General features: G+C 41.9%; 1 protein-coding gene and 1 non-coding gene across 2 annotated transcripts in view; one reads left to right on the forward strand and one right to left on the reverse strand.

Annotated features, from left to right (window-relative positions):
• The window catches only part of LOC120860478 (alpha-actinin-2), a 77,939-nt gene that overhangs the window by 34,660 nt on the left and 19,461 nt on the right, over nucleotides 1-23,818 (reverse strand). The window contains exons 2-6 of the mRNA XM_040236298.1: nucleotides 13,391-13,505; nucleotides 12,405-12,524; nucleotides 9,128-9,214; nucleotides 3,367-3,454; nucleotides 1,718-1,796 (exon numbers count right to left, since the gene is read on the reverse strand). Of these exons, the coding sequence (XP_040092232.1) occupies nucleotides 1,718-1,796; nucleotides 3,367-3,454; nucleotides 9,128-9,214; nucleotides 12,405-12,524; nucleotides 13,391-13,505 (489 nt within the window). The remainder of the gene's footprint in view (nucleotides 1-1,717; nucleotides 1,797-3,366; nucleotides 3,455-9,127; nucleotides 9,215-12,404; nucleotides 12,525-13,390; nucleotides 13,506-23,818) is intronic.
• LOC120860517 lies at nucleotides 5,967-6,073 on the forward strand. Its single transcript, XR_005720346.1, has one exon. It is a non-coding gene; the product is annotated as a U6 spliceosomal RNA (small nuclear RNA).

The raw sequence follows: 23,818 nt of genomic DNA on the forward strand, positions 1-23,818 counted from the left end.
TCCTGCACTGGAGGCAGATTCTTTATTGCTGAACCACCGGGGAAGCCCTTGTATATGTATAATATACATAAAATATATGTATTAATATTGAAAGTAATACCCAGATGCATGACACATACTAATACAGACATAATAAACATATATACTTATTAAGAGCCTAATCTAGAGCTTATCAAAGTATTAACTGGTATTGTTAATTATTATCATTTTTTTACTGATCATAGGTGGCCAATTACCACATGTCTATTGACCTTTTGTAATAAAAACTTCCCAGGTGGCGTTAGTGGTAAAGAATCCGCCGGCCAAGGCAGGAGACACAAGAGACTCAGGCTCAAGCCCATGGTTGGGAAGACCTCCTGGAGTAATGGAAATGGCAACCTACTCTAGTATTCTTGCTTGCAAAATTCCACAGACAGAGGAGCCTGGTAGGCAGAGGAGGCTGGCAGGCTACAGTCTATGGGGCTGCAAAGAGTCGGACACAACTGAGCGACTGAACGCTAAAAACTGACCCTTATAAACGGCTAATGAAGTTAGGTCTCTTTAGTATAATTCCTTCATTTTGCAAATAAGCTAAACAGTAACTGAAAAAAATATACACTGTCTCTACGTTTCAGAATAACTCTGGGATAGAGTATACATTTGGGGAAGTTGAAAAACTCTGGCTGCCCATTGCCTTCGGCAATCTTCCATCTGAAGACCACAGTTCTCACCTTTAGGACACAAGTGCATTTTTCATATGCTACCCTATGGTCAGTGAAGACAGGTCGGGGGGGAGGGTGATGAGCATGTGGCAACTGCAAGTGGGCCAAAGCCAGCACACTCTTCCACCCCACCCTCCACGGGCCACACCGTGAGAGAAGCATGCAGCAAAGACCAGATTCCACACCCAACACAGCAACTCGAGGTGCACGGCCAGCCAAGCACACCAGCAGCGGGGGCAAATGTGCCGGACGCCCTGGCAGGAATGGTCATGGGGCATCTTAAGTCTTTACATGGCCTTATTCCTGGGCGGATAGACTGTCCAGTGCAAGATTTAGAAGGGGGCAGGATTTCTTTTTTCCATCACAGATCATATGCGCAAACTATTTTAAAGAAAGAATTCAGACTATTTGAAACTCAAGCGCAATAAAAGCTTAAGCTTAAAAGGAGAATGAAACTTTCCTAAGCTGAAAAAAATAAAAACTTTTGAAAAGAAAAGAACAAAAATCCCCCAAACCTCTTTTCTAGGGGTGCAACTAACACCCTACATCAATAGCAAGGTAATTATCAAGCATCTCTTGTGTGAGAAACAAGTTAATCAACTCTGAGTAAATAGGTCAGCAACTAAATCCTTCAGAAAAGATAAAAGGAATTTAAAAACAAGGTTTGGGGTATCTGCATCTCCTTCCCCAAATAGATACTTCACTTCCCATATTTTCAATCTGGGAAAGTAAAATCTCTAAGAAACATATATAAAGCTTTCATAGTAAATCAAGCCGATACAACAAACATCGTAATGTGGGCCAAAATGTGACTTGGCTCTGGGTCTTGTCCTGCCCTAAAATGACGGGTGAGCAGGCTCCCGGCCACCCTTCCTGTCCTCACCCCTCGCAGGGCCAGCCGGGAGGGCATACTGGCAGCAGCCTGGGTGCTGGTGTGAGTTCAGGGCCAACGGGCTCAGTCTCAGACGACATGCTGGGGGCAGGGTGGACACAGCATGCCGGACCCCCCAAATGACCTTGTTCAGCTTTGAGTAGTCAATGAGGTCGGGCCGGTGTCTGTGGATGAGCGCACAGAGTCCAAGGCCGTCTTTCCAGCTGCATGACAGTCACAGTCGGGAGGAACAGGAACTCGGGTTAATGGAGAGGCGGCGGCAGCAGCGGCAAGGGTCTGCGCTTGGTCATATGTTGGCCTGGAATTTGGGACCCGGAGCCCCAGGTACCTCCCTCACTCCCCCACCCAGTGACCCCGTGGCCCCTTCCCAGGGAATACTCATTTCTCTCCTGGGGTCTGCCGAGGACTGCCACCCTCTTACTAGTCTCGATTCCATCTACGGCTTCAGGCTTAGCCTTGCCTGGGACTCCCTGCCTGCCGCGCTTCTCCTGTGCTGGTCAGTTCTGTGCTGGGAGAACCAGCAGGGACGGAGGGAAGATGCTCCCCCCACCAGTGCCCCTCTCCCCACTCAGGGCCTGGCAGGTCTGGCTTCCTCCTCTCTCTCTCTCTTCCAAGTCCCTGGAGTCGTCCCAACAGACAGACACCAGGACAGTCCACCCTGAAACGCCCAGGACACACTTTCCTCCAAGAGCACGCTCCTTAGTACACTCCGAAATCCTGCACTCCGAAATCCTACACTCTCCCCTATCCTTCTTCATAGGGTTCTTTTCTATTATTGCTTTGTTTGTTTGTTTGTTTTAAGGCAATGATGTGTAAGCACTTGAAGGACTTAGCTGGGAGAGTCTGGATTTCCGCTCTGCCCAAAGACACCACTGTGTTCCCAGACACCCTCAAGGCTATGAGCTCCCTGGTGACGAGCAGCAGGGTCACTGAAGACCAGGAGCGGGAGTCCTGTGCCTTGAAGGGTGGGGAAGAAGGAGACCCCAGGGGCTACACTGTTGAAAGGCTCAGGCCCATTTTGGGCCAGAGGAAGAAAAGAAGGTAAGTGGAAGGCCAGACTGGGCCTCTTGACATTCACCCAGCAGGTCCCAGCCTTTCCAGGCCCTCTCATCCTGACAGCTTGTTGTAGGAACAGCAAGGATTCTCCTCACCTGTACGCACTCAGGTCACCTAATACTACTTATCTCCCTGCATGAACCTCCCCAGTTGGTCCTGGGGGCTCATCTGTATCCTTCATTTCTTTTTTCTGATCTACGAGCGCTAGGGACCCATTTATATTCACGGGTATCCCTATCACATAAACATCTGGCAAAAGGAAAGACTGAAGCAAGGGACAGAAATCACACTCTCCCGTCACTTCTGGATCGCCTTCATTCAGCTCCCTATAGTTTTCCAAACAGGCCTTTTCTACTTTTCTCCAATCCCAGCCTACAAAGCTGACTGACGAAGCATCTTCTGGGCCCTTCAGACAAGAGGGACAGGGTGGACCTCGTACATGGGGTATGCAGACCCTAGTTCAATCTCTCCTTGTCCCTGAGAAGCCATCCCTGCCGTATCCCTGCATGATGCTCACGAACAGTACCAGTCTCCCTAGCCTGGATCCCGTGTTTTCCCCAGTGGGACCCTAAGCATCAATCAGTCCAGAGCCTGAGTTCTATTACATACAGAAAACGCCCACAGACAGGAAGAGACACTGAAATAAATAAACACTGTTCCCCCTGTCCACTCATATTCCAGAGGGCATATAAGGACCCCAGGGCCCTGGTTGCTCACCTGGTATGGAAGTTCTGAATGTTCACATTTCTATAAGGAGCGGTCTTCCTTTGACACCAAAGTAGCAGGCCTTCTTTGGCAGAGGTTTCTGTAATGATAGCCAAGAGAAAGAGTTCACCCTTACCCGTCACTCACCCAAGTTCTTGTCACTTGTTAAAAGAGACTTCCTAGAGGGCCCATCACCAAAGACATCACCTCTGCAAGAGGAGAGGGGCTGGAACCCTCTTCCCAGGGACCGACTTCTGATGCCCCTTGAAGGGGCTTAAAAAGGATAATATAGAAGCAACAACAAGGTATGACATAATGAATACCAAACCAGACATCGTGGGTACTGGTAACTTACCTTTCTGATGAAAAAAAATTTTTTTAATGTCTATAATTTATAACTTAACTAACCTGTCATTGCCTGGAGAAGGAAATGGCAACCCACTCCAGTATTCTTGCCTCGAGAATCCCATGGACAGAGGAGCCAGGGGGCTACAGTCCATGGGGTCGCAAAGAGTCGGACACGACTGAGCGACTAACACATACACACAACCTGTCAATGATCTCATTTGAAACGTATATTCTTAAGTAAATGGAATTCAGAGAGGCCACTGTGTCTGAAATGTATTCCCTTCTATACTCCCTCAGTGATTTAAAAATACTTAAAGGTTTTTATTGGCAAATTCCATATTTGGCCACTGGGGTTCTGACCAAGGTGGGGAAAAAAAAAAAACCAACCACTGTTGGGAATTTCCTGGTATTCCAGGGGTTGAGACTACACGTCCACTGCAGGCGGCTCAGGTCCCATCTCTAGTTGGAGAACTAAGATCCCGTGTGCCACACAGTGTGGCAAAACAAGAACAACAGCCACCTTGCTGCAACAGCCATGAAGACACTGCTTAGATGTCTCACTGCTGGGAACACAGCACAGAACTGATGTCCCAGCTGCCACTCTCTGAATCCACCCCTGCATCCCCCTGAGGACACACTTCTTCAGGGCTACTCCAGCCCCAAGCTGAGCAAGGGAGGGGCACCAGAGTGGGGCCATTCCTGCCACAAGTGGGACTCCTCTGAGAGCAACTGAGGCTGAGGGACTCCCCATCAGCCCAGCTAAACCTGCCTGAGGACCACTCTGCAGAATGAGATTTTTCTTTCTCAAGTCCTTCTCTCCACAGCACAAGTGTCAGCCAGGCACTAGGCCTGAAGGCGCCCTGCCATCTACTGCTTCCCCTTATCTTTTCCTCCACAGGCATTTCCTCCAACAAATTTCTAGCATTTCTGCTATGCACTGAATGTCTGTGTGTGTGTGTGCGCGTGTTAGTCACTCAGTCATGTCTGACTCTTTGCAACCCCATGGACTGTAGCCCACCAGGCTCCTTTGTCCATGAGATTCTCCAGGCAAGAATACTGGAGTGGGTTGCCATTTCCTTCTCCACTGAATGTCTGCTGCTAAGGGGCTTCAGTCGTGTCCGACTCTGTGCGACTCCATAGACGGCAGCCCATCAGGCTCTCCCGTCCCTGGGATTCTCCAGGCAAGAACACTGGAGTGGGTTGCCATTTCCTTCTCCAATGCATGAAAGTGAAAAGTGAAAGTGAAGTCGCTCAGTCATGTCCGACTCTTAGCGACCCCATGGACTGTGGCCCACCAGGCTCCTCCGTCCATGGGATTCTCCAGGCAAGAGTACTGGAGTGGGGTGCCATTGCCTTCTCCAACTGAATGTCTGTGTCCCCCTCAAACTCATGGGTTGGAGCCCTAACCACCAATGTGATGGTAGTTAGAGATGGAGCCTTTGCAAGGTGATTAGGGTTAGATGAGGTCATGAGGGTAGGGCCCTCATGATGGGATTAGTGCCCTTATAAGATGAGCAAGCTCTCTGTTGTCTCTCTCTGTCTTTCTCTTCCCACCTGTCTTTCTCCCTTCCCTCTTTTTCTCTGCCATGTGAAGACACACAGAGAAGGCAGCCATCTACAAGCCAAGAAGAGAGCCCCCACTAGAAACTAGCAATGCTGGCAACCTGATCTTGCACTTTCAGCCAAATAAATTTCTGTTAAGCCACCCAGGCTATGGTATTTTGTATGGCAGCCTGAACAGGTTATGACAGCTTCTAACACCATCTTGACACTTGCTTCTTAGAGGACCCAAAGTTTCATACATCCAAACAGCTCCTCAAAACCTGAACTTGTGGACTCTTATTCAAAATTGGGCCTTGGCCTTCCATTTCAGTATGAAGTTGACTTTTTCAAATCAAGATAAGTATTCTATAATTACTTCTCTAAAGTTCCCACTTCTAGTTCAGGCTTTTCTTTGACCCATAATCCAGGTGAAACAACACAACCCCCCAAATTTCATGTGCTCCAAGAATAATTTGAATGGTTCCTGATCATGTCTCTTGTTAATAAAAAATTCCTGTTAAGAAAAAAGACTGAAAGTTCTAAGACTTTATTGAAATATTAATTCATACAGATATTGATACATGGCACTCTGTGGCTAGCTGTTCTGCTACAGACATAACAGCCTGCTTTTGGGGTTCTAGCCAATGGAATTAGTAAGAAAAAGTACAATAGGAGGAGATAATCCAAACTTTTAAAATAAACTTTAAATAAAACTTAGGTTAGTGCCCACTTCAGCAGCACATATACTAAAATTGGAATGATACAGAGAAGGTTAGGATGGCCCTTGCGCACGAATGACACGAAAATCTGTGAAGTGTTCCACATTTTAAAATATTGTATTCTAACACACAAAGACAAAATCTAGAAAAATGGTACTGAAGAATTTATTCACAGGGCAGCTATGGAAAAACAGACATAGAGAATAGACTTATGGACATGGGGAGAGGGGAGGAGAGGGTGAGATGTATGGGAAGAGTAACATGGAAACTCACATTACCGTATGTAAAATAGGGAGTCAATAGGAATTTGCTGTATGACTCAGGAAACTCAAACAGGGGCTCTGTATCAACCTGGAGGGGTGGGATGGGGAGGGAGACAGGAGGGAGGTTCACAAGGGAGGGGATATATGTATACCTATGGCTGATTCATGTTGAGGTTTGACAGAAAACAACAAAATTCTGTAAAGCAAGTATACTTCAATAAAAATTTTTTTTAAAAACTTAGGTAAGTAAACATATGGAAAGTAGATTAATACAATCTTATAACTGCCACTTACATTTAGATTTATGATTTTCCTTAAAGATTTTTTGAGGTACACTATGTTTAAAGTCTTTATTGAATTTGTTACAACATTGCTTCTGTTTTGTTTTGGTTTGCTTGGCCCCAAGGCAGGGGATGTTAGCTCCCCAACTAGGGATTGAAACTGTACCGCCTGCGTTGGAAGGGAAAGTCTTAACTGCTAGACTACCAGGGAAGTCCCTTAACCTTAGATTTGTAAGTCATTTTGTAAATCATTATTGTTTAGTCACTAAGTTGTGTCTGACTCTCTGCGGCCCCATGGATTGTAGCCCGCCAGGCTCCTTCCATCCACGGGATTCCCTAGGCAAGAAAAGCCATGAGTTTAACCTAATTTCTGTTTGAATATGTCTGAACACTCTTAGACCATGAATGCTGAAGCAAGTATTTTCCCTATTGAATTGGCTACTTTAACAAAGCTGACTCTCTCTCACCCCAATTTCATTTTGAGGCATTCAATGGAAGGTTACAAGCCTGTGCCAAATAGTACACGACTAAGGTATACCTCACCCCCTGGAGGTGAAGGTTAAACCTAAAAAGTCCCCACAGAAAACCCTGACGGTGGGCATACAAAGCATGCTATAAACAGGTAGCGTCATCTGCCATTCCATCGTGAACAGCCACAGGACACACCAAGGAACTGCATTACTCGGGCATCTCTGCACTGCCCTCAGCAGCAGATACGGCAACCTCTCATTTTCCTTCTTAGAAGAGGCCCATCATTTCTGCTGATGGACAGTGGCTTCTCAAAGAATTCCGTCTAAATAACAATGTCTTTTTCTACATAATAGGGGTCATTTAAATAAATTAGACAATTTTTCTGTACACTTACAGAAATCAAGTGAGGTATTTAAGAAATGACTCCATGAAAGTTAAACAAATTAAAAAATAAATTAGCAAACTATCCACTGTGTAGGATAATAAAAGACTTCTGTTTGAAGAGATTTAAGCACTTTGCCAGTGAAATCACACTTCTGAATGTTTATTTCCTAGTCATTTGAAAATCTTTCTATCATGATGTGTTTTACCAAAAAAACTATGATTTGATTACCTTATCTTGCGCACATTGATAATAATTTGGGGGAAACCTCTATTGGATCATACCATTCATAGTTACATTTGAAACAGAAGTAAGTTTTCAATTACTATTATCAGTAACTTAAAATGTAACCAATCAGAAAAACCTGAGGTCAAGTTCACCTCTGTAATATCTGTGGGAAAAGGATTTGCTAGTGTAGTAAATGCAATGATGTGAACAAGATTTTTTAACTTGTTCTACAAAGTGGGCTCAACTGCTTAAATATTTAAATGTAGAAGTATATAAAATTGAGTAAATGATTACAAATTATACTTTCTTAACAAAGCAGGAACTTTTTAAAAGCATCTAAAAGGAATGTACTTTAACAAGAGTACACTGTATGAGGGACTTCCTGGAGGTTCAGTGGTCAAGAATCTGCCTTGCAATGCAGGGGTTATGGGTTTGATCCCTGGTCAGGGACCTAAGATCCCCCATGCCACAGAGAAACTAAGCCCGAGAGCTTCCACTATGGAGCGCAGATGCTCCAGACCCCATGTACCAAAACTAGAGAGTCCACGTGTCTGCACTGAAGATCCCTAATGCACAATTAAGACACGACACAGTCAAATAGATAAATATTTCTTTTAAAAAGTCCACTGTATGAAAGTTTTCAAATTCAGACTCAATAAATTCAAGCTGGCTGCTATTCCTGGGCCTGAATTATTGAGGCTTTAATATCATTATATCTTAGTTTTATCTTTAGAGAAATTCCTAGACAGAATTATCAACAATGCTCTTGGCCCTTACCATTCAGGTGCCTGGTTATCTGTTAGGTGACAAACTTGGAGAAGGCTGAACAAGTGAGACCACCCGTAAGTATGATGTGCAGCTATGCATTTTGAGATTCAAGTGCTAAATAAGCCAAGTTCTAATTTTAAGAACGTCAGTTTGACACTTTTGACAGTGTTGAATTCATCAAAATATTTGGGAATGCAGTGGGCGTAAAAGACTAAAGAGTTGCATCTTCAGTGGCAGGGCCAAGGATTGGGATTATATTACAACAGTGGAACAGCTACTGGGCTGAAAGACAGAATGATAATAGAGATTTTGTTTTTTAAAAAACAAGAGGGGGGAGGGAGTGAAGGATAAAAGAGAGAGGAAGTTAAAAATGAACTACGGAATGCACAAACAGATTTCAATTGATTATCTTTTCGCATTTGGGAAAAAAAAGGGTTTCAAGCTGTGAAGCCTAAAGAACTGTTATAATCATGAACCGACAAGTATAATAAGCCATAAAGAAGCTCAAAAAAATACTCATTTAAAAAAGCAACTTCTGTTCTGAACATGTGCTCATCTTTTCCTAAATGATTCCACCCCCATGAATGAAACAGCAGTGCTGGGGTCTTTTTTTTTTTTTCATACAAATAGAAAACTCGTGAAAACCCAACTCAGGCATCTTTCATTCAATCATGTAAGTGACTGTTCAGTTTTACAAAACTCTATTCAAACTTGACTTATCAACTCAATTTTATTCTAAGTGTCTATCAGCTTTTTACCCCAGTCTTTTACCTTCAACTGAAATATCCTGAATAGCAAAGCGCAGGATAATGGTCCAAATCATACCCAGCGTCATCTTCACGTTGCCATCAACAATTTCTTTAGGTAAGAAAAAACGACAAAAAATGAGGTTAAAGGTAATATAATCAGTACAGAAAGTTTTCCTATGAGTCGTGTATAAGTTTTGACTTCAGAGCTATTGGAAAATAACATATGGAAAGACCAGTTTCCGTTTTTGTAAGTGTCGTAGCCTGTCTAGTTATAAATGTGGTATTCATAACCAAATGTCTCCAGTTTAAATAAATTCTAAGTTAATAATGAGCATAGATCTTGCATATGCAAAGTCACTGAAAACCACCCAGGGATTTCCCAGGTTTAAAGACTAGATGTGCTAAGGTTCTAAATGATCAAACACAGAGAACACAGACTCATCTTTACTCTGATTCTTCTTCTCAAGCTCCCCAGTTGGCAGGCTATCGGATTCAGTTGCAAAATAAATGAATGGCAAGGTAGTCTCAGCTCCCGCTAGACTCACCAGGACTCCTAATCTCCTATAGATAATGGAGATCCTTCTTATTAGTTCTTATTAAGAGTCACTGGGCTGAGGAAACCATAATTTAAAAAAAACACATGTATCCCAGTGTTCACTGCAGTACTATTTACAACAGCCAGGACATGGAAGCAACCTAGATGTCCACTGACAGATGAATAGATAGAAAAGTTGTATGAAGTTCCCTGGTGGCACAGAGGGTAAAGAGTCTGCCTACAATGCAGGAGACCCAGGTTGGATCCCTGGGTCAGGAAGATCTCCTGGAGAAGGAAATGGCAACCCACTCCAGTATTCTTTCCTGGAGAATCCCCATGGACAGAGGAGCCTGGCAGGCTACAGTCCATGGGGTCGTGAAGAGTTGGACACCACTGAGCAACTTCACATTCACACATTTACAAGGGACTATTACTCGGTCATAAAAAGGAATGAAATTGAGTCAGCATAGTGATGAACCTAAAGTATGTTATACAGAATGAGGTAAGTCAGAAAGAGAAAAACAAATATCATCTATTAATGCATATATATGCAATCTACAAAGATGGTACGAATGAATCCATTTTCAGAGCAGGAACACAGATGCAGATATAGAGAACAGACTTGTGCACACAGCAGGGGAAGAAGGCAGTAGGATGAACTAAGAGAACAGCGCTGACATATATACACTACACGTAGCTAGTGGAAAGAAGCTGCTGTATAGCACAGGGAGCTCAGCTCAGTGCTCTGTGATGACCTAAAGGGGTGGGATGCGGAGAGGGAAAGGGGGGCTCAGGAGGGAGGGGATCTATGTATGCATACAGCTGATCCACACTGGTGTGGGAGCAAGACCGCCGGGAGAAGTATCAGCAACCTCAGACACGCAGATGGCACCACCCTGATGGCAGAAAGGGAAGAGGAGCTAAAGAGCCTCTTGATCAAAGTGAAACTGGAGAGCGAAAAAGTTGGCTTAAAGCTCAACATTCAGAAAACGAAGATCATGGCATCCGGTCCCATCAGTTCATGGCAAATAGATAGGGAAACAGTGGAAACAGTGTCAGACTTTATTTTGGGGGGGCTCCAAACTGCAGATGGTGACTGCAGCCATGAAATTAAAAGACGCTTACTCCTTGGGAGAAAAGTTATGACCAACCTAGAGAGCATATTGAAAAGCAGAGACATTACTTTGCAGACTAAGGTCTGTCTAGTCAAGGCTATGGTTTTTCCCGTGGTCATGTATGGATGTGAGAGTTGGACTGTGAAGAAAGCTGAACATCGAAGAATTGATGCTTTTGAACTGTGGTGTTGGAGAAGACTCTTGAGAGTCCCTTGGACTGCAAGGAGATCCAACCAGTCCCTTCTGAAGGAGATCAGCCCTGGGATTGATGGAATGATGCTAAACCTGAAACTCCAGTACTTTGGCCACCTCATGCGAAGTGTTGACTCATTGGAAAAGACTGTGATGCTGGGAGGGATTGGGGGCAGGAGGAGAAGGGGACGACAGAGGATGAGATGGCTGGATGGCATCACTGACTCGATGGACGTGAGTCTGAGTGAACTCCGGGAGTTGGTGATGGACAGGGAGGCCAGGCGTGCTGCGATTCATGGGGTTGCAAAGAGTTGGACAAGACTGAGCGACTGAACTGAACTGATGGCAGAAACTAACACAACACTGTAAAGCAATTATACTCCAATTTTTAAAAAAACTCACTGGGCTGTATAAGCTCTTTCTCCTTCAGATGATTAGTCTGACTCTATTCGTTTTTCTGCACAAAGCATTAAGAGTTTCTTTTTATTATGTATAATATAAGAAAAATTATTCAAATTAAAAGTATTTTTTAAGGAATGTCACATGTTCTGACTCTTTTCACTGCTGATCACCTCAGTTCCTCCAGCCATAATCTTCAAGCCATGATATTTTTCAAAGAGCAGTTTTGTCCAGCCCACGTTGCCATGTCTGTCAGCCTTGCCACGGTTATCTCAGTTGGGCCTTTTTGATTGCCAGTGGAATACGGACACACTTCAAAATTCCCCATCTGTAATCTTTGGGATCCAATTTTCGAAAGCAGTTTACTTTAGGACCATGTTTAGGGTCAGGAGATGGATTGTCTAGTTCTGAACCTGACACCCTCTAAAAATATATTAAGGCTTCCCAGGAGGCTCAGTGATAGAGAATCTGCCTGACCATGCAGGTGATGTAGATTCAATCCCTGGGTCGGGAAGACCCCCTGGAAAAGGAAGTGGCAACCCACTCCAGTATTCTTGCCTAGAAAATTCCATGGACAGAGGAACCTGGTGGGCTACAGTTTATGGGGTTGCAAAGAGTCGGACATGACTGAGCACACACACACACACACACACACACAAATGCACGAAGTTCAAATCACATCCTAAGTTATCACATCCTAGAACAATAAGATCATTGGGAAAATGACAATATCTTCTTAAAGTCTAGACGCTGTGTTCTCAAGATAAATGCCCAAAAAAAGAAGCCATCTTTGTTTCATGTCAATGTTAAAAATAAGCACTAAATCAATACAGCTAATAAGTTAAAAGCTTAATATACGAGGGGAAAGTATCAGCTCTATTTGACTCTGTTCTTTTCAAACAGCCTTAGAGCCTTGTCTCCTGTTCACGTATCCAGAGCTTGGCAAAGAGGCTGACACAGGAGATGGTGGGAGGGAACGGGCAGGGAAGAAGGCAACCAGCTGCAGGCCCACTGCCCTATGGGGAGGTTGGTGCCCTTTCCCATCACACTGCATTTACCTTCTGCCCCGATGGACACCAGCTTCACGCCTTTGCTGGCTATGTAATCCAAGGCTTTGTTGACATTAGCGATTTTGTGGAATCGCATTTTTCCTCGGTCAGGTTTGGGCAGCCTTTCCCCTGTCGGGTGAAGAGAGAATCGTGTAGACACAGAGAAAAGAGCCCCTTGATGCGGAATCAAGATGACAAAATTCAGAGTACACGTCCTCCTTAAACAAAAATCATTCTCTGACCGTTCCTCGTGTGTCTCTAGTTTCTGTAAATCACAGTACTTTCAAGATGAAATGGACCAGAGCAGAGGCTGTACTATGAAGTCCATATGCTTTTCAGACCTGCTGGGACAGCCTTGTTTGGTCTATGAGCCAATGTTTAAATAAGTTAGAGAGCAGCTGGCTGGGGCCCCCGCAGCAACTGGAGTCGCTGACCAGCTATGAGAAGAAGTTAGGAAGCCTCATTCAAATTGCAGGGCTCATCTCAGACACGGGAGTATGGGGATACCCGGATCAGGGCAGCCCTGCCTTCATCCATTCTCCAGTCTAATGTCTAAACCACCTAGCTGACATTCAGGGCAAGGCATAACCCCTCAGAAACTTTGACTCCTGTTTGCAGAGTTAAGCCAATGTGTACACTGGCTTTTGGCATGAAAGACAATTTTTGGAATACACGCTAGCTGGACTAAACCTGGACAGGGCAGCCTGGTGAGGAGTTATATAAATGTCATTTTCTCTCTCTCATTCTGTTTCGAGGTGGGTGGCAGAAACATTATTTTAATAAGTCCATTTTAAACAGAATTTGCTCCTCTTTTAGAAGAGAAAAATAACTCCAGACAGATTGCTCTTTGGAAAGTTTTCTTTGCCAATAATACCATGTTCTTGCCCAGCCAGGTTCAAAGGGAGTTTAAAAAAAAAAAACAAAAACCAGATGCATACATATCTACTGCTCAGACAAACTGGGTATAACACCTACGAAAAATGTTTAAGACTCACCTGAGATGACTTCCAAAAGTAGCATGAGCTTAAGGCCATTCCGGAAATCTTCCTCGATGTTCTCAATCTGAGTGCCAGCTTTCCTGAGGTGGGAGTTGCACCAGGCAGTAAAGGTCTGCAACAAAGGCAAACAATGCTGAGCACAGCTCTGTCCACACCCAGCGCCCCTGTGTGGACCACACCCAGCATCTCACACCTTCTGGGCCAGAGGAGGCAGGGGCATCTGGGAACTGGAGAGAAAGAATGATTTGCAGCCCAAAGGCACGATATAAGTAGCATTTCCTCTTTAGAGACAAAGGAAAGGAAGTCATTTATTTGGTCTAACCACTTGAGGAATTTTTGTTCAAACAGGTACTACTTTTGGAATTAACATATACACACTACTATATGTAAGTGGATAACCAATAAGGACCTACAATATAGCACAGGGAACTATATTCAACATTTTGTAATAACGTATAATGGAAAAGAATCTGAAAAAGAATATATATATATATATATATATATATATACACATACACGTATATATCCTCCTCAAAGCACTGCATGAAGGAACCATGCTGTGCCCAGTCACTTCAGTTGTGTCCAACTCTTTGCAACCCCATGGACTGTAGCCCACCAGGTTCCTCTGTCCATGGGATTTTCCAGGCAAGAATACTGGAGTGGGTTGCCGTTTCCTCCTCCAGGGGATCTTCCCCACTTAGGGATCGAAGCTGCATCTCCTCACTGCAGGCAGATTCTTTACAGCTGAGCCACTGGGGAAGTTTGTACACACACACACACACACACACACACATATAACTGAATCTCTGTGCTGTATACCTGTTAGTTAGTAAATCAACTACACTCCAATAAAAAAATGATAAAAATTTTTTAAAAAATTTTTACACCGATGCCCTTGCCTTCTGAAAACCTCTTACTCTGTAAGAAAGACAGATTAAATTAGGATGTGCGTACAAGAAAAATCCATGTACTTACAGAACAGATGAATAAATAATCCTTACAGAATGTTCAAAATGTCATACTTTAGAGCAGACGGTGGGAGACACCGTGTAGTAGGAAGGGGAAGAAAAGAGGGACTCATAATCACTAATTATCTACAACTAGTTTATCCTGGATGAACAACAGTTTTAAGCTAGTAACTGAATCAATTAAACAAATTTGCAGTATAGTCAATCATTACTACTAATAATAATAGCAAGACTAATTAATAATAGTGACCTCCTACTGGCATATTCCAGGCCCTGGGTTAGACCTCAGATTTCAAAGACAATTAGATAGAGCTCTGCCCTAGAAAGGTTCAGATTCCAGTCAAGTTAAGAAATAACCAGAGCAATATTAAGCAGAAATATGAATGATATACTAAGGGGTATCCGAAGTCGTTCTGTTTATTTTTCAAGCTTCTTTTAACTTGGCTTCCACTTGTGCACTATTTCCTGCCAAAACCAGATTAGAAATGCTTCTGGCAGCTGCTGGCTGCCAGAAGAATGCAAACTGTCCCCTTGTCACACAACAGCTGCTGGGCTCAAGAACAAAGTGCCTGGCGCACTGCACTGGAGGGAGACACACAAATAGGGTTTGTGCTACAGATAAGAAAATCAACCTCTCAGCAATAGACATTTTCCAAGTTAGAGTACAAAAAGACAGAGTTTCCATTAAAACGATTTTCCTGGGTAATAAAAAGGATTTTCAAATTTGACCAACAGTCATTTCAAGAAATATGTGAAAGGAATTTGCTGCAGCATATTTGGACTCAGAGATGATCATACCAAGTGAAGTAAGTCAGAAAGAGAAAGACAAATTCCATACGATATCACTTATATGTGGAATCTAAAATATGACTCAAATTAACTTATCCACAAAACAGAAACAGACTCACAAACACAGGGAACAGATTTGTTGTTGCCAAGGGGGAGGAGGTCAGGAGGGGTCAGGAGAGAGATGGATTGGAAGGTTAGATAGTAGATGCAAACCATTATACACAGAATCAATAAAGAAGAAGGTCCTAACTGTATATAGCACAGGGAACTATATTCAATATCCTGTGATAAATCACAGTGGAAAAGAACATGAAAAAGAATGAATATATACGTATAACTGAATCACTCTCCTGTACAGAAGAAATTAACACAACATTGCAAATCAACTCTACTTCAATAAAATAAATTTTTAAAAAGAAACATGTGATGGCATTAAATTCTAGGGTAAAAAGAAAATGTAGGTATTTTCTTAGATTTACAATAATAAATGTTACTGTGAGAGCCTAAACTAATGATTATTTCTCCCAAAACACACCTAAACTTTATTCTGGTCTAAACAGAGAGATACCCTAAGTCATATGCTCTAGATCTGCACCTAACCAATACGATAGCCACTGATACACTTATTTAAATATAATTAATTAAAATTAAAGGAAATTAAAATTTTAGTCCCCCAGCTGTACAAGACACAACTTTCAAGTGCTCAAAAGCTACACAGGACTAGTGGCGGCTATGTTGGATGGTGTAGACATGGAACATGAAAGTTCTACTGGACAGTGCAAGTCTAGATAATCATTGTTTCTGTTCTGAAGCTAAGATTATTAACAAGAGTCTATTATTGCCTATCTATTATTTCAAGAATCTGTTATTCAAAATTCAAGGGGTACAGAAAGGTATAAAGGAGAAAGCTTCCCTCCCCACTCCTGTTCTTGGTCACCCAGTTTCCTTCCCCAGAGAGAACAACAGAGATTCAGTTTCTTGCGTTTCTCTTCAACAACATTCTACACATGTGTAAACACAGACACATACATCATTTTCTCTATCCCTTTAATATAAATCATAATATACACCCTGTTCTGCACCTGGATTTTTAATTTATGGTTGATTCATGTCAATGTATGGCAAAAACCACTACAATATTGTAAAGTAATTAGCCTCCAATTAAAATAAATTAAAAAAATAAACATTTATCAATTGCTTTAACAAAAAAAAAAAAAAGAAAGAAAGAAAAATATAACCTAGGGATCATTCACTATCAACAAACAGCACTCCTTTTTTATGGCTGCATATTATTCCACTATTGTAAATATACCATATTTTTTAAACTAGTTCCTTGGATTAACATTTTAGGCTGCTTCCAGATAACCAAGTTCATATAGTTAAAAAACTTCCCAGACCCCATTTTCAGCAAGCAAAACTACTTTGAAAGTAGTTTTTCAGTTTGTTTTTTCTGACAATACCGAGACTAACCCTATTCCTAATCTTTTGGGAAAGGCAAAAGAGAATATAGCAGGTTGTGATTTTTTTTTATGGAATTGATAAAGAAAAAAATTAAAAACTCAACTCAGAAAACTCAGCTCAAAAAAAGTCTTTATTGAGTTGTCTTTATTTAGATTCTACTTTAAAATGTGCGAATATTGCTGGTATAAATTTCTTTACTTTGTTACCATGTTATTTAAGGCCCTTCATAATACAAGTATCAGAAGCACTTCTGGATAGAATCCCAAGTCTGTTCATGAAATCGGTGCAGTTCCTGACCCCCCACTGTGGAACACCGTGAACGTCTGTTGGATACCACCTTTTTATAGGCATGCATAAGATGAAGGTAATTTACCATGGATAATTATTCAGTTGTGCTAAGCCAGAAAATGAATTGAATCTACAAGGTCAATTTAGTCAGTTAAGTGTAATGAAGTTTCACTTTCTTTAATGAGTATTCCGAAGGGCCAATAAAGGTGGTGACTAACTAACTTCAATGCAAAAAAGGACCCCAATGGCTTTGCGATAATAGCTTGCAAAGAGGCCAGTGCATTCTGGAAAGGAATTTTAAGCTTTATTAGACTGTTTAATTTTCACTCTATTTACAGTTTTCATTACCGTGGCCCACGGAGACTATTTCCATGCCTTCCTCATTGTCCCCTGCTTCTGTAAAAAGCTGCAAATCATGGAGGAGATAAAAATGAAAGCCATCACAGCGGCAACAAAATCCCACACATTGTACCTAAAAGGCATCTTTGTGGATTTTCTTGTTACTTGATGGCAACGTGCATCTTTAAGGTCCCTGCAAACTAAATCTTGGAGAACTGAAATGGAACCAAGGTGTGTCCACGTGGTTTTGAAAGGAGGCTCCTTGGTTCAAACCAGATTACCAAGGCAGGTGTCCTTTCTTAAAAGGAATGGTGTTCTATAAACTAGACACAGTCCCTCGAGGAAAGAGGTCAATGTCCCCCAGCCTAGAGTCCATCTCAGACGCTGCCTCGTCACATTAAGGCTCTCTAACCTCCTCCCTTGCGTCCAACTCAAACCTCCCTCTATCTCTCTCCTAGAAAAGAGCTACTTCTCTGCTCCCGTTCACCCAGTGATAAACACATATACTTTTTTTTGTTTAGTATTCATTTACTTGGCTGTCAGGTTTTAGCTGTGGCTCCAGGATCTTTTGTTGCAGCATACAAGCTCTCGAGTTGTGGTTCTTGGGCTTAATTGCTCCATAAGCATGTGGGATCTTCCCAGACCAAGGACTGGACCCGTGTCCCCTACATTGGCAGGCAGATTCCCAACCACGGGACCACCAGGGAAGTCTCTGTAGATCCTTTCTGCATCTTAAAATTAAGCACATTAAAACAATCTTTCTGAGCCACACAAAGAGAACCAAGATGGGAAAACACATAACCATCTACTCACAGATAGAAAAGGCTGGTGTTCCTAGTCCTTCTCACTCTCCTAAGATATTCATGACAAAGCTAAGGGAATGATGGACCTTAGAGATGATCATACTAACTGAAGTAAGTCAGAGAAAAACAAGTATCATATGATATTGCTTATATGTAGAATTTTTTTTAAAGGAATACAAATGAATTTATATACAAAACAGAAATAGACTCACAGACATAGAAAAGACACTTATGGTTACCAAAGGAGAAGGGGGGAGGCTAAATTAGGAGTTTGGAATTCACAGATACACCCTACTATGTATAAAATAGATAACCAACAAGGACCTCCTGTATGGCACAGGAAACTATACTCAATATTTTGTAATAACCTATAAGGGAAAAGAATCAGGAAAAGAATAGACATACTTATAACTGAATCACTCTGCTGTACACGTGAAATTAACCCTTTAATCAATTATACTTCAATAAAAAAGAAAATAAATACATATGTATTTATTTCTTTAAAAGCTAAGGGAATGAATGTTCAGTCACCGAAAGATGGAAAGGCACGGGAGTCTTTGTCTCACTGTGTATATATTCCTTTGGCAAAGGAGTAAATAATAGCATTTCCCCCTGCAACATACAGAATCATAACCCATGAGTCACAGGCCAGGAAGGATAGTGGGTGCAGACTGGTCTCCCTGCTCATATGGCACCCTCTCTGGCCATTGCACTGAAACTCTGCAAAAAACAGAGAGCAGAGGAAAACAACTGGGGGTTAAGGCTCTGTGCCCACGACTTGTAGTATTATGTTTTCATGTGAAAAGCCTGAAGGATATGCAAATGATCAGCAGGTGCACCGCCACTATAGAGAGCACCTAGAGAGCCAGAAAACGCTCTTCAACCCCTAAAACCTGGTGGTTGAGAAAAATGTCAGCTGGAATGGCCAAAACCTGGAAGCAACCTAAATGTCCATTGACAGATGAATGGGTAAAGATGTGGTACATATATACCAGGGAATATTACTCAATCATAATACAGAATGAAATAATGCCACCTGCAGCAACATGGAAGCAACCTAGAGATTGTCATACTAACCAAAGTATGTCTGAGAAAAACAAATATCATATGATATCACTTATATGTCTATCTAAATACAACACAAATGAGCTTATGTACAAAACAGGAATGGATTCACAGACAGAAAACAAACTTACAGTCACCAAAGAAGAAAGGTTGGGGGAAGGGGTAAATTAGAGGAGTTTGGGATTAACACAAGCACACTGCTACATATAAAACAGATGAGCAAAATGACCTGCTATATAGCACAGGAAACTCTACACCTGAAACACACTAGAAATCGACTGTACTCTAATCTAATATAAATTTTTTTAAAAAAGAAAGAAAAATATCAGTTGTAGGAGTTTCCTAAGAATATCTGTTAGCACGAATTGCTATCTCCATTCAGGAAGCCACAGCTTCTTCTTTGAAGAACTTACTAGCCAAGTTCCAAGTCCATAGAAACTCTATTGCCTTTCTCAAAGTTAAATTATATGTCATGATAATCAGTACACTGTGCTTAATGACAAAAGAAGTACTTATATCCTCACTGAAATGTTAAGATATGCTTGAGTTATCGAACATGCAGTTGTATTTAGTTTCTTTTTAAGTTAATTAAGCCTACAGATATAACAACCTACATTGTAGATTATTCCAAAGAGAGAGAGGAAAACAACATCTTTCCATGAAAATGAGTAATATCTGTGATTAATTATATTGTTAAAATAACACATTTGCTTCTCTACCTGGGAGACATCATCATCTCACACAAAAAAGGACCAAAAGAAAGAAAAATCAATCCTGAATCTGACACAGTTCTCTGAGTATGAGTCCATTTCATGCCATCAGTTAATTATTAATTCTTCTAGCAATAACGCTGTAGGACTGGGCTGGCTCCTGTAAGACTACCCTTGTTCAATTTACTATTCCATTTTCTCCAAACAAAAATCTGGCAACATAACAGATATCAATTTCCTTTATATTTTGTGAACCAGCTTTTATTTTCATAATAACTACATAAAATACTAATTTGAGGTCACATTTCCTAACATGGAGACTCACTTCAGTCATTGGGCATTTCTGAACGAAACAGAACAGGGTTTACTGAGGGCAGGGACATTTGGGCACAGCAGCATGAAGTTTGGACTAGGTAAGCCTGAATAATTTTCAGCTTTTAAATCCACTAATTATAAAACAACACTGTCACTGAGAGTTTGGGGTTGGCAGATGCAAACTATTATATAAAGAATGGATAAACAACAAAGTCGTACTCTATAACAGAAGGGAGCTGTAATATATTCAATATCTTGAGATAAACCACAACAGAAAAGAATATTTAAAAAGAAAGAAATGTATATAAATAATTGAATCTCTTTGCTGTACAGCAGAAATTAATACAACACTGTAAATCAACTATACTTAAAAAGCAGCATTGTCTATCAAGTCAAAACCAGTTTAAGGCAGCATTAGAGTTTTCTACAATTTTGAGTTTGCTTAGCATTTACTGTCGTCCATGGGTAAAGACATCAAGAGGGTCAGAGTGTGGATTCCTGGCCAGATCCTCTGGGCAAGACAACTGAGCCCCAGGTGAGCAGAAATAGTGGTCCCCAAGAGGAAGTGGGAGGCCCGGTCCAGCTCACTATCATGGCTTGGAACTCAGATTCTATTTCTGACTCTCAGTTCAGTTCAGTTTAGTCGCTCCATCGTGTCCAACTCTTTGCGACCCCATGAATCGCAGCACGCCAGGCCTCCCTATCCATCACCACCTCCCAGAGTTCACTCAAACTCACGTCCATTGAGTCAGTGATGCCACCCAGCCATCTCATCCTCTGTCGTCCCCTTTTCCTCCTGCCCCCAATCCCTCCCACCATCAGAGTCTTTTCCAATGAGTCAACTCTTCGCATGAGGTGGTCATGCAATTATTTGTCCTTCATGTCCTGACACTTTCCCAGCTACCAAAAAAATTGCCATGATCAACTTTATGAAATAATTCAAAAGGTTATCAGGAGAAGAAATACAAAGGCCAGCTGGGCAACACAATCTATTATCACAATAGCTCTGAACAGCCTCCTGCAAAAAACTATTGAAAACTACAACTCTGTTAAGTCAATTTTCTAACAACGCTCCATTTCTTTTTCTATTTACAATAATCATTATAACCGTGTTTTCTTTTCCACTTCACAAATTCCCAATTTGCCAGGATTGCTTCTAATTACTATCCTGGTCCTTTTTTAATATTTGAAAAGTAAGGCAGGGAGTGGGAGTGTCTAGGAAGATGCACACATTTTGTAAAATGTCTGGTTAAGGGAGGAGAAGCGGGGCAGCTCTGGCATTTTAAGTAAGGAGGCAGTGCCCTCCTCAAGGGCAGGGAGCTGCTCCTCTGAGGGGGCAGATCAATGCAACCCACGTGGCTGGTAGAGGCAGCCAAGCTAGTTCACCTCAAAGGTTCCCCACCCCTCATCCAGAAAGACCCTGACCCACGCATCACGGGCAAACAGCCCTGGGTGAGTTTGCACGATGCCACAATGCCTGGAATCACATCAGAAAAATGCTCCAGAATCACATCAGAAAAATCAGTAGAGTGACCTTAAATTGAAAGGGTCAGACACTCTACCAACTTTAAAAACATTTAAAAGGTGTTTCTCAGGATTAGGGACACAAGAGAACAATCTGGTGGTTGTCAGCGGGAGGAGTTGGCGTGGAAGAGGGATAGAGTGGAAGGTTGGGGTTAGCAGATGCAAGCTTTTATATAGATAAAAAAAAAAAAAAACCCACTGCTGTTCTCTTGTGCTCTTACACAATCTGTATTTGCAAAATATTTTCCAGTCCCCTACAATTCATCATACTTCCCAACCAACTCATTGTATTAGGTTCATGGATCATTGCTTAGGGGAAGAAATAAGCCATGGGATTGGTAGAGGCAAACTATTATTTATAGGACAGATAAACAATGTTCTACTGTAAAACACAGAGATCTATATGCAAAAGTCTATGAGAAACCGTAAGAGAAAAGGATAAAAAGGAAAAAGACTGTATACGTGCATGTAACTGAATCACTTTCCTGTACAGCAGTAACACAATACTGTCAATCAAGTATATGTCAATTGTTAAAAAAGAACAAAATTTAATGCAATTTCAGGGGCCGGGGGGAAGGTGTTTCTGCTGGTGTTTAACATTAGAATAGCTCTCAGGACTCAGCAGTCACTCACAATGGTGACCAACTGTTCAGCAAAATAAACATTGACTAATCATCAATCAAGATCATAATGATCTTTAAAAAATTCCAAATCTTCAAGGTTGCCAAGCACCCAAGCACACATTTTAAAAAACTGAATCAAAGCAAGAAGTAGAGGAGTGTTCCTTCTAAGGATGCTGTATACGCTGCAATCGATGACCAGACATCTCGGAAGTCCATTTGGGACCCTAACGTTCTCATAACTGGCATAACCAGGCAGCTAACGGCATGGTGGGTAGCCCTTTTATTCTCTGTCCATAAATCTCTGCTTAGTCTCCAGATCCTGTTGGATAACATAGCACACAACAGCTCAGGTTAGCAGTCCCTAAAAATCACCAGTTCTAAAAGCCTGAGCTTGGCTCTGTGACCAAGTCAGCGTCTGGCGTGGGCACGTCGGCTCATCTTTCCTGTGACTTTTTTTCTTTTTTAAAATTTCATTGAAGTACAACTGGCTTGCCATGTTGTGTTAATTTCTGCTGTATAGCAAAGTGACTCAGTAATACACATATATTTTTTTTCATATTCTTTTTCATTATGGTTTATTACAGAATATCGAATATAGCTCCCTGTGCTAGACAGTGGGACTTGTTGTTTATCCGTCCTATAAATAATAGTTTGCCTCGGCCAAACCTGTGGCTTATTTCTTCCACTAAGCAATGCATCATGAACCTAATACAACGAGTTGGCTGGGAACTATGATGAATTGTAGGGGACTGCAAAATATTTTGCAAATATAAATGCTACAGGAACACAAGAGGACAGCAAGCAGTAGGTGATGGAAATTCAAAGAAATCTGAGGTGCTTTGGGGTTTCAATGGAAAGGGAAGTAAGTCACTGCATAGAAAAATAAAGACAGTCTATGGTCACGATTTATGTCTACCTGAGCATAGGAGATACTTCACCTCTGATAAACTGAGTATAAACGCACTGTCAGTTCAGCACATTTCATAGACTGCTGCTATACCCAGACAGAGAGGGATGCACGGACCCAGAACCACACCAGTTCTCTACTTTTCCTGGTTTATCACAGGTACTTACCCCACCATTCAAAGAACCGAGGACACCACTGGCATATCTTAACTTCCTCAGGGTATATGGTGCTTACAATACTAGTGTTTGCTCATAAAGGGTAAAAATATTTTGTCCATGCATTAAAAGAAAACTTACTCCTAAGTCAGAGTTAATATGAAGGGCTGCATGGGAATCAGAACTTGGTTCATGATACATTAGATACGAACAGCCTTAAAGTTAACTCATGTAAAAAGGCAAATTCCATTGCACTCCATTGCAAATGGAAGGCCCACAACTGGTTTCTCAGGCTTTCCATATGCCCACAGGCACATATATTATGCATCAAAGATCCACAAAATGAACACAGTAGTCTCCGCTGCTGCTGCTGCTGCTGCTGCTAAGTCGCTTCAGTCGTGTCCAACTCTGTGCAACTCCACAGACTGCAGCCCTCCAGGCTCCCGCGTCCCTGGGATTCTCCAGGCAAGAACACTGG

This window comes from Oryx dammah, unplaced genomic scaffold (assembly GCF_014754425.2).
Source record: "Oryx dammah isolate SB20612 unplaced genomic scaffold, SCBI_Odam_1.1 HiC_scaffold_11077, whole genome shotgun sequence".
Classification (NCBI taxonomy): domain Eukaryota; kingdom Metazoa; phylum Chordata; class Mammalia; order Artiodactyla; family Bovidae; genus Oryx; species Oryx dammah.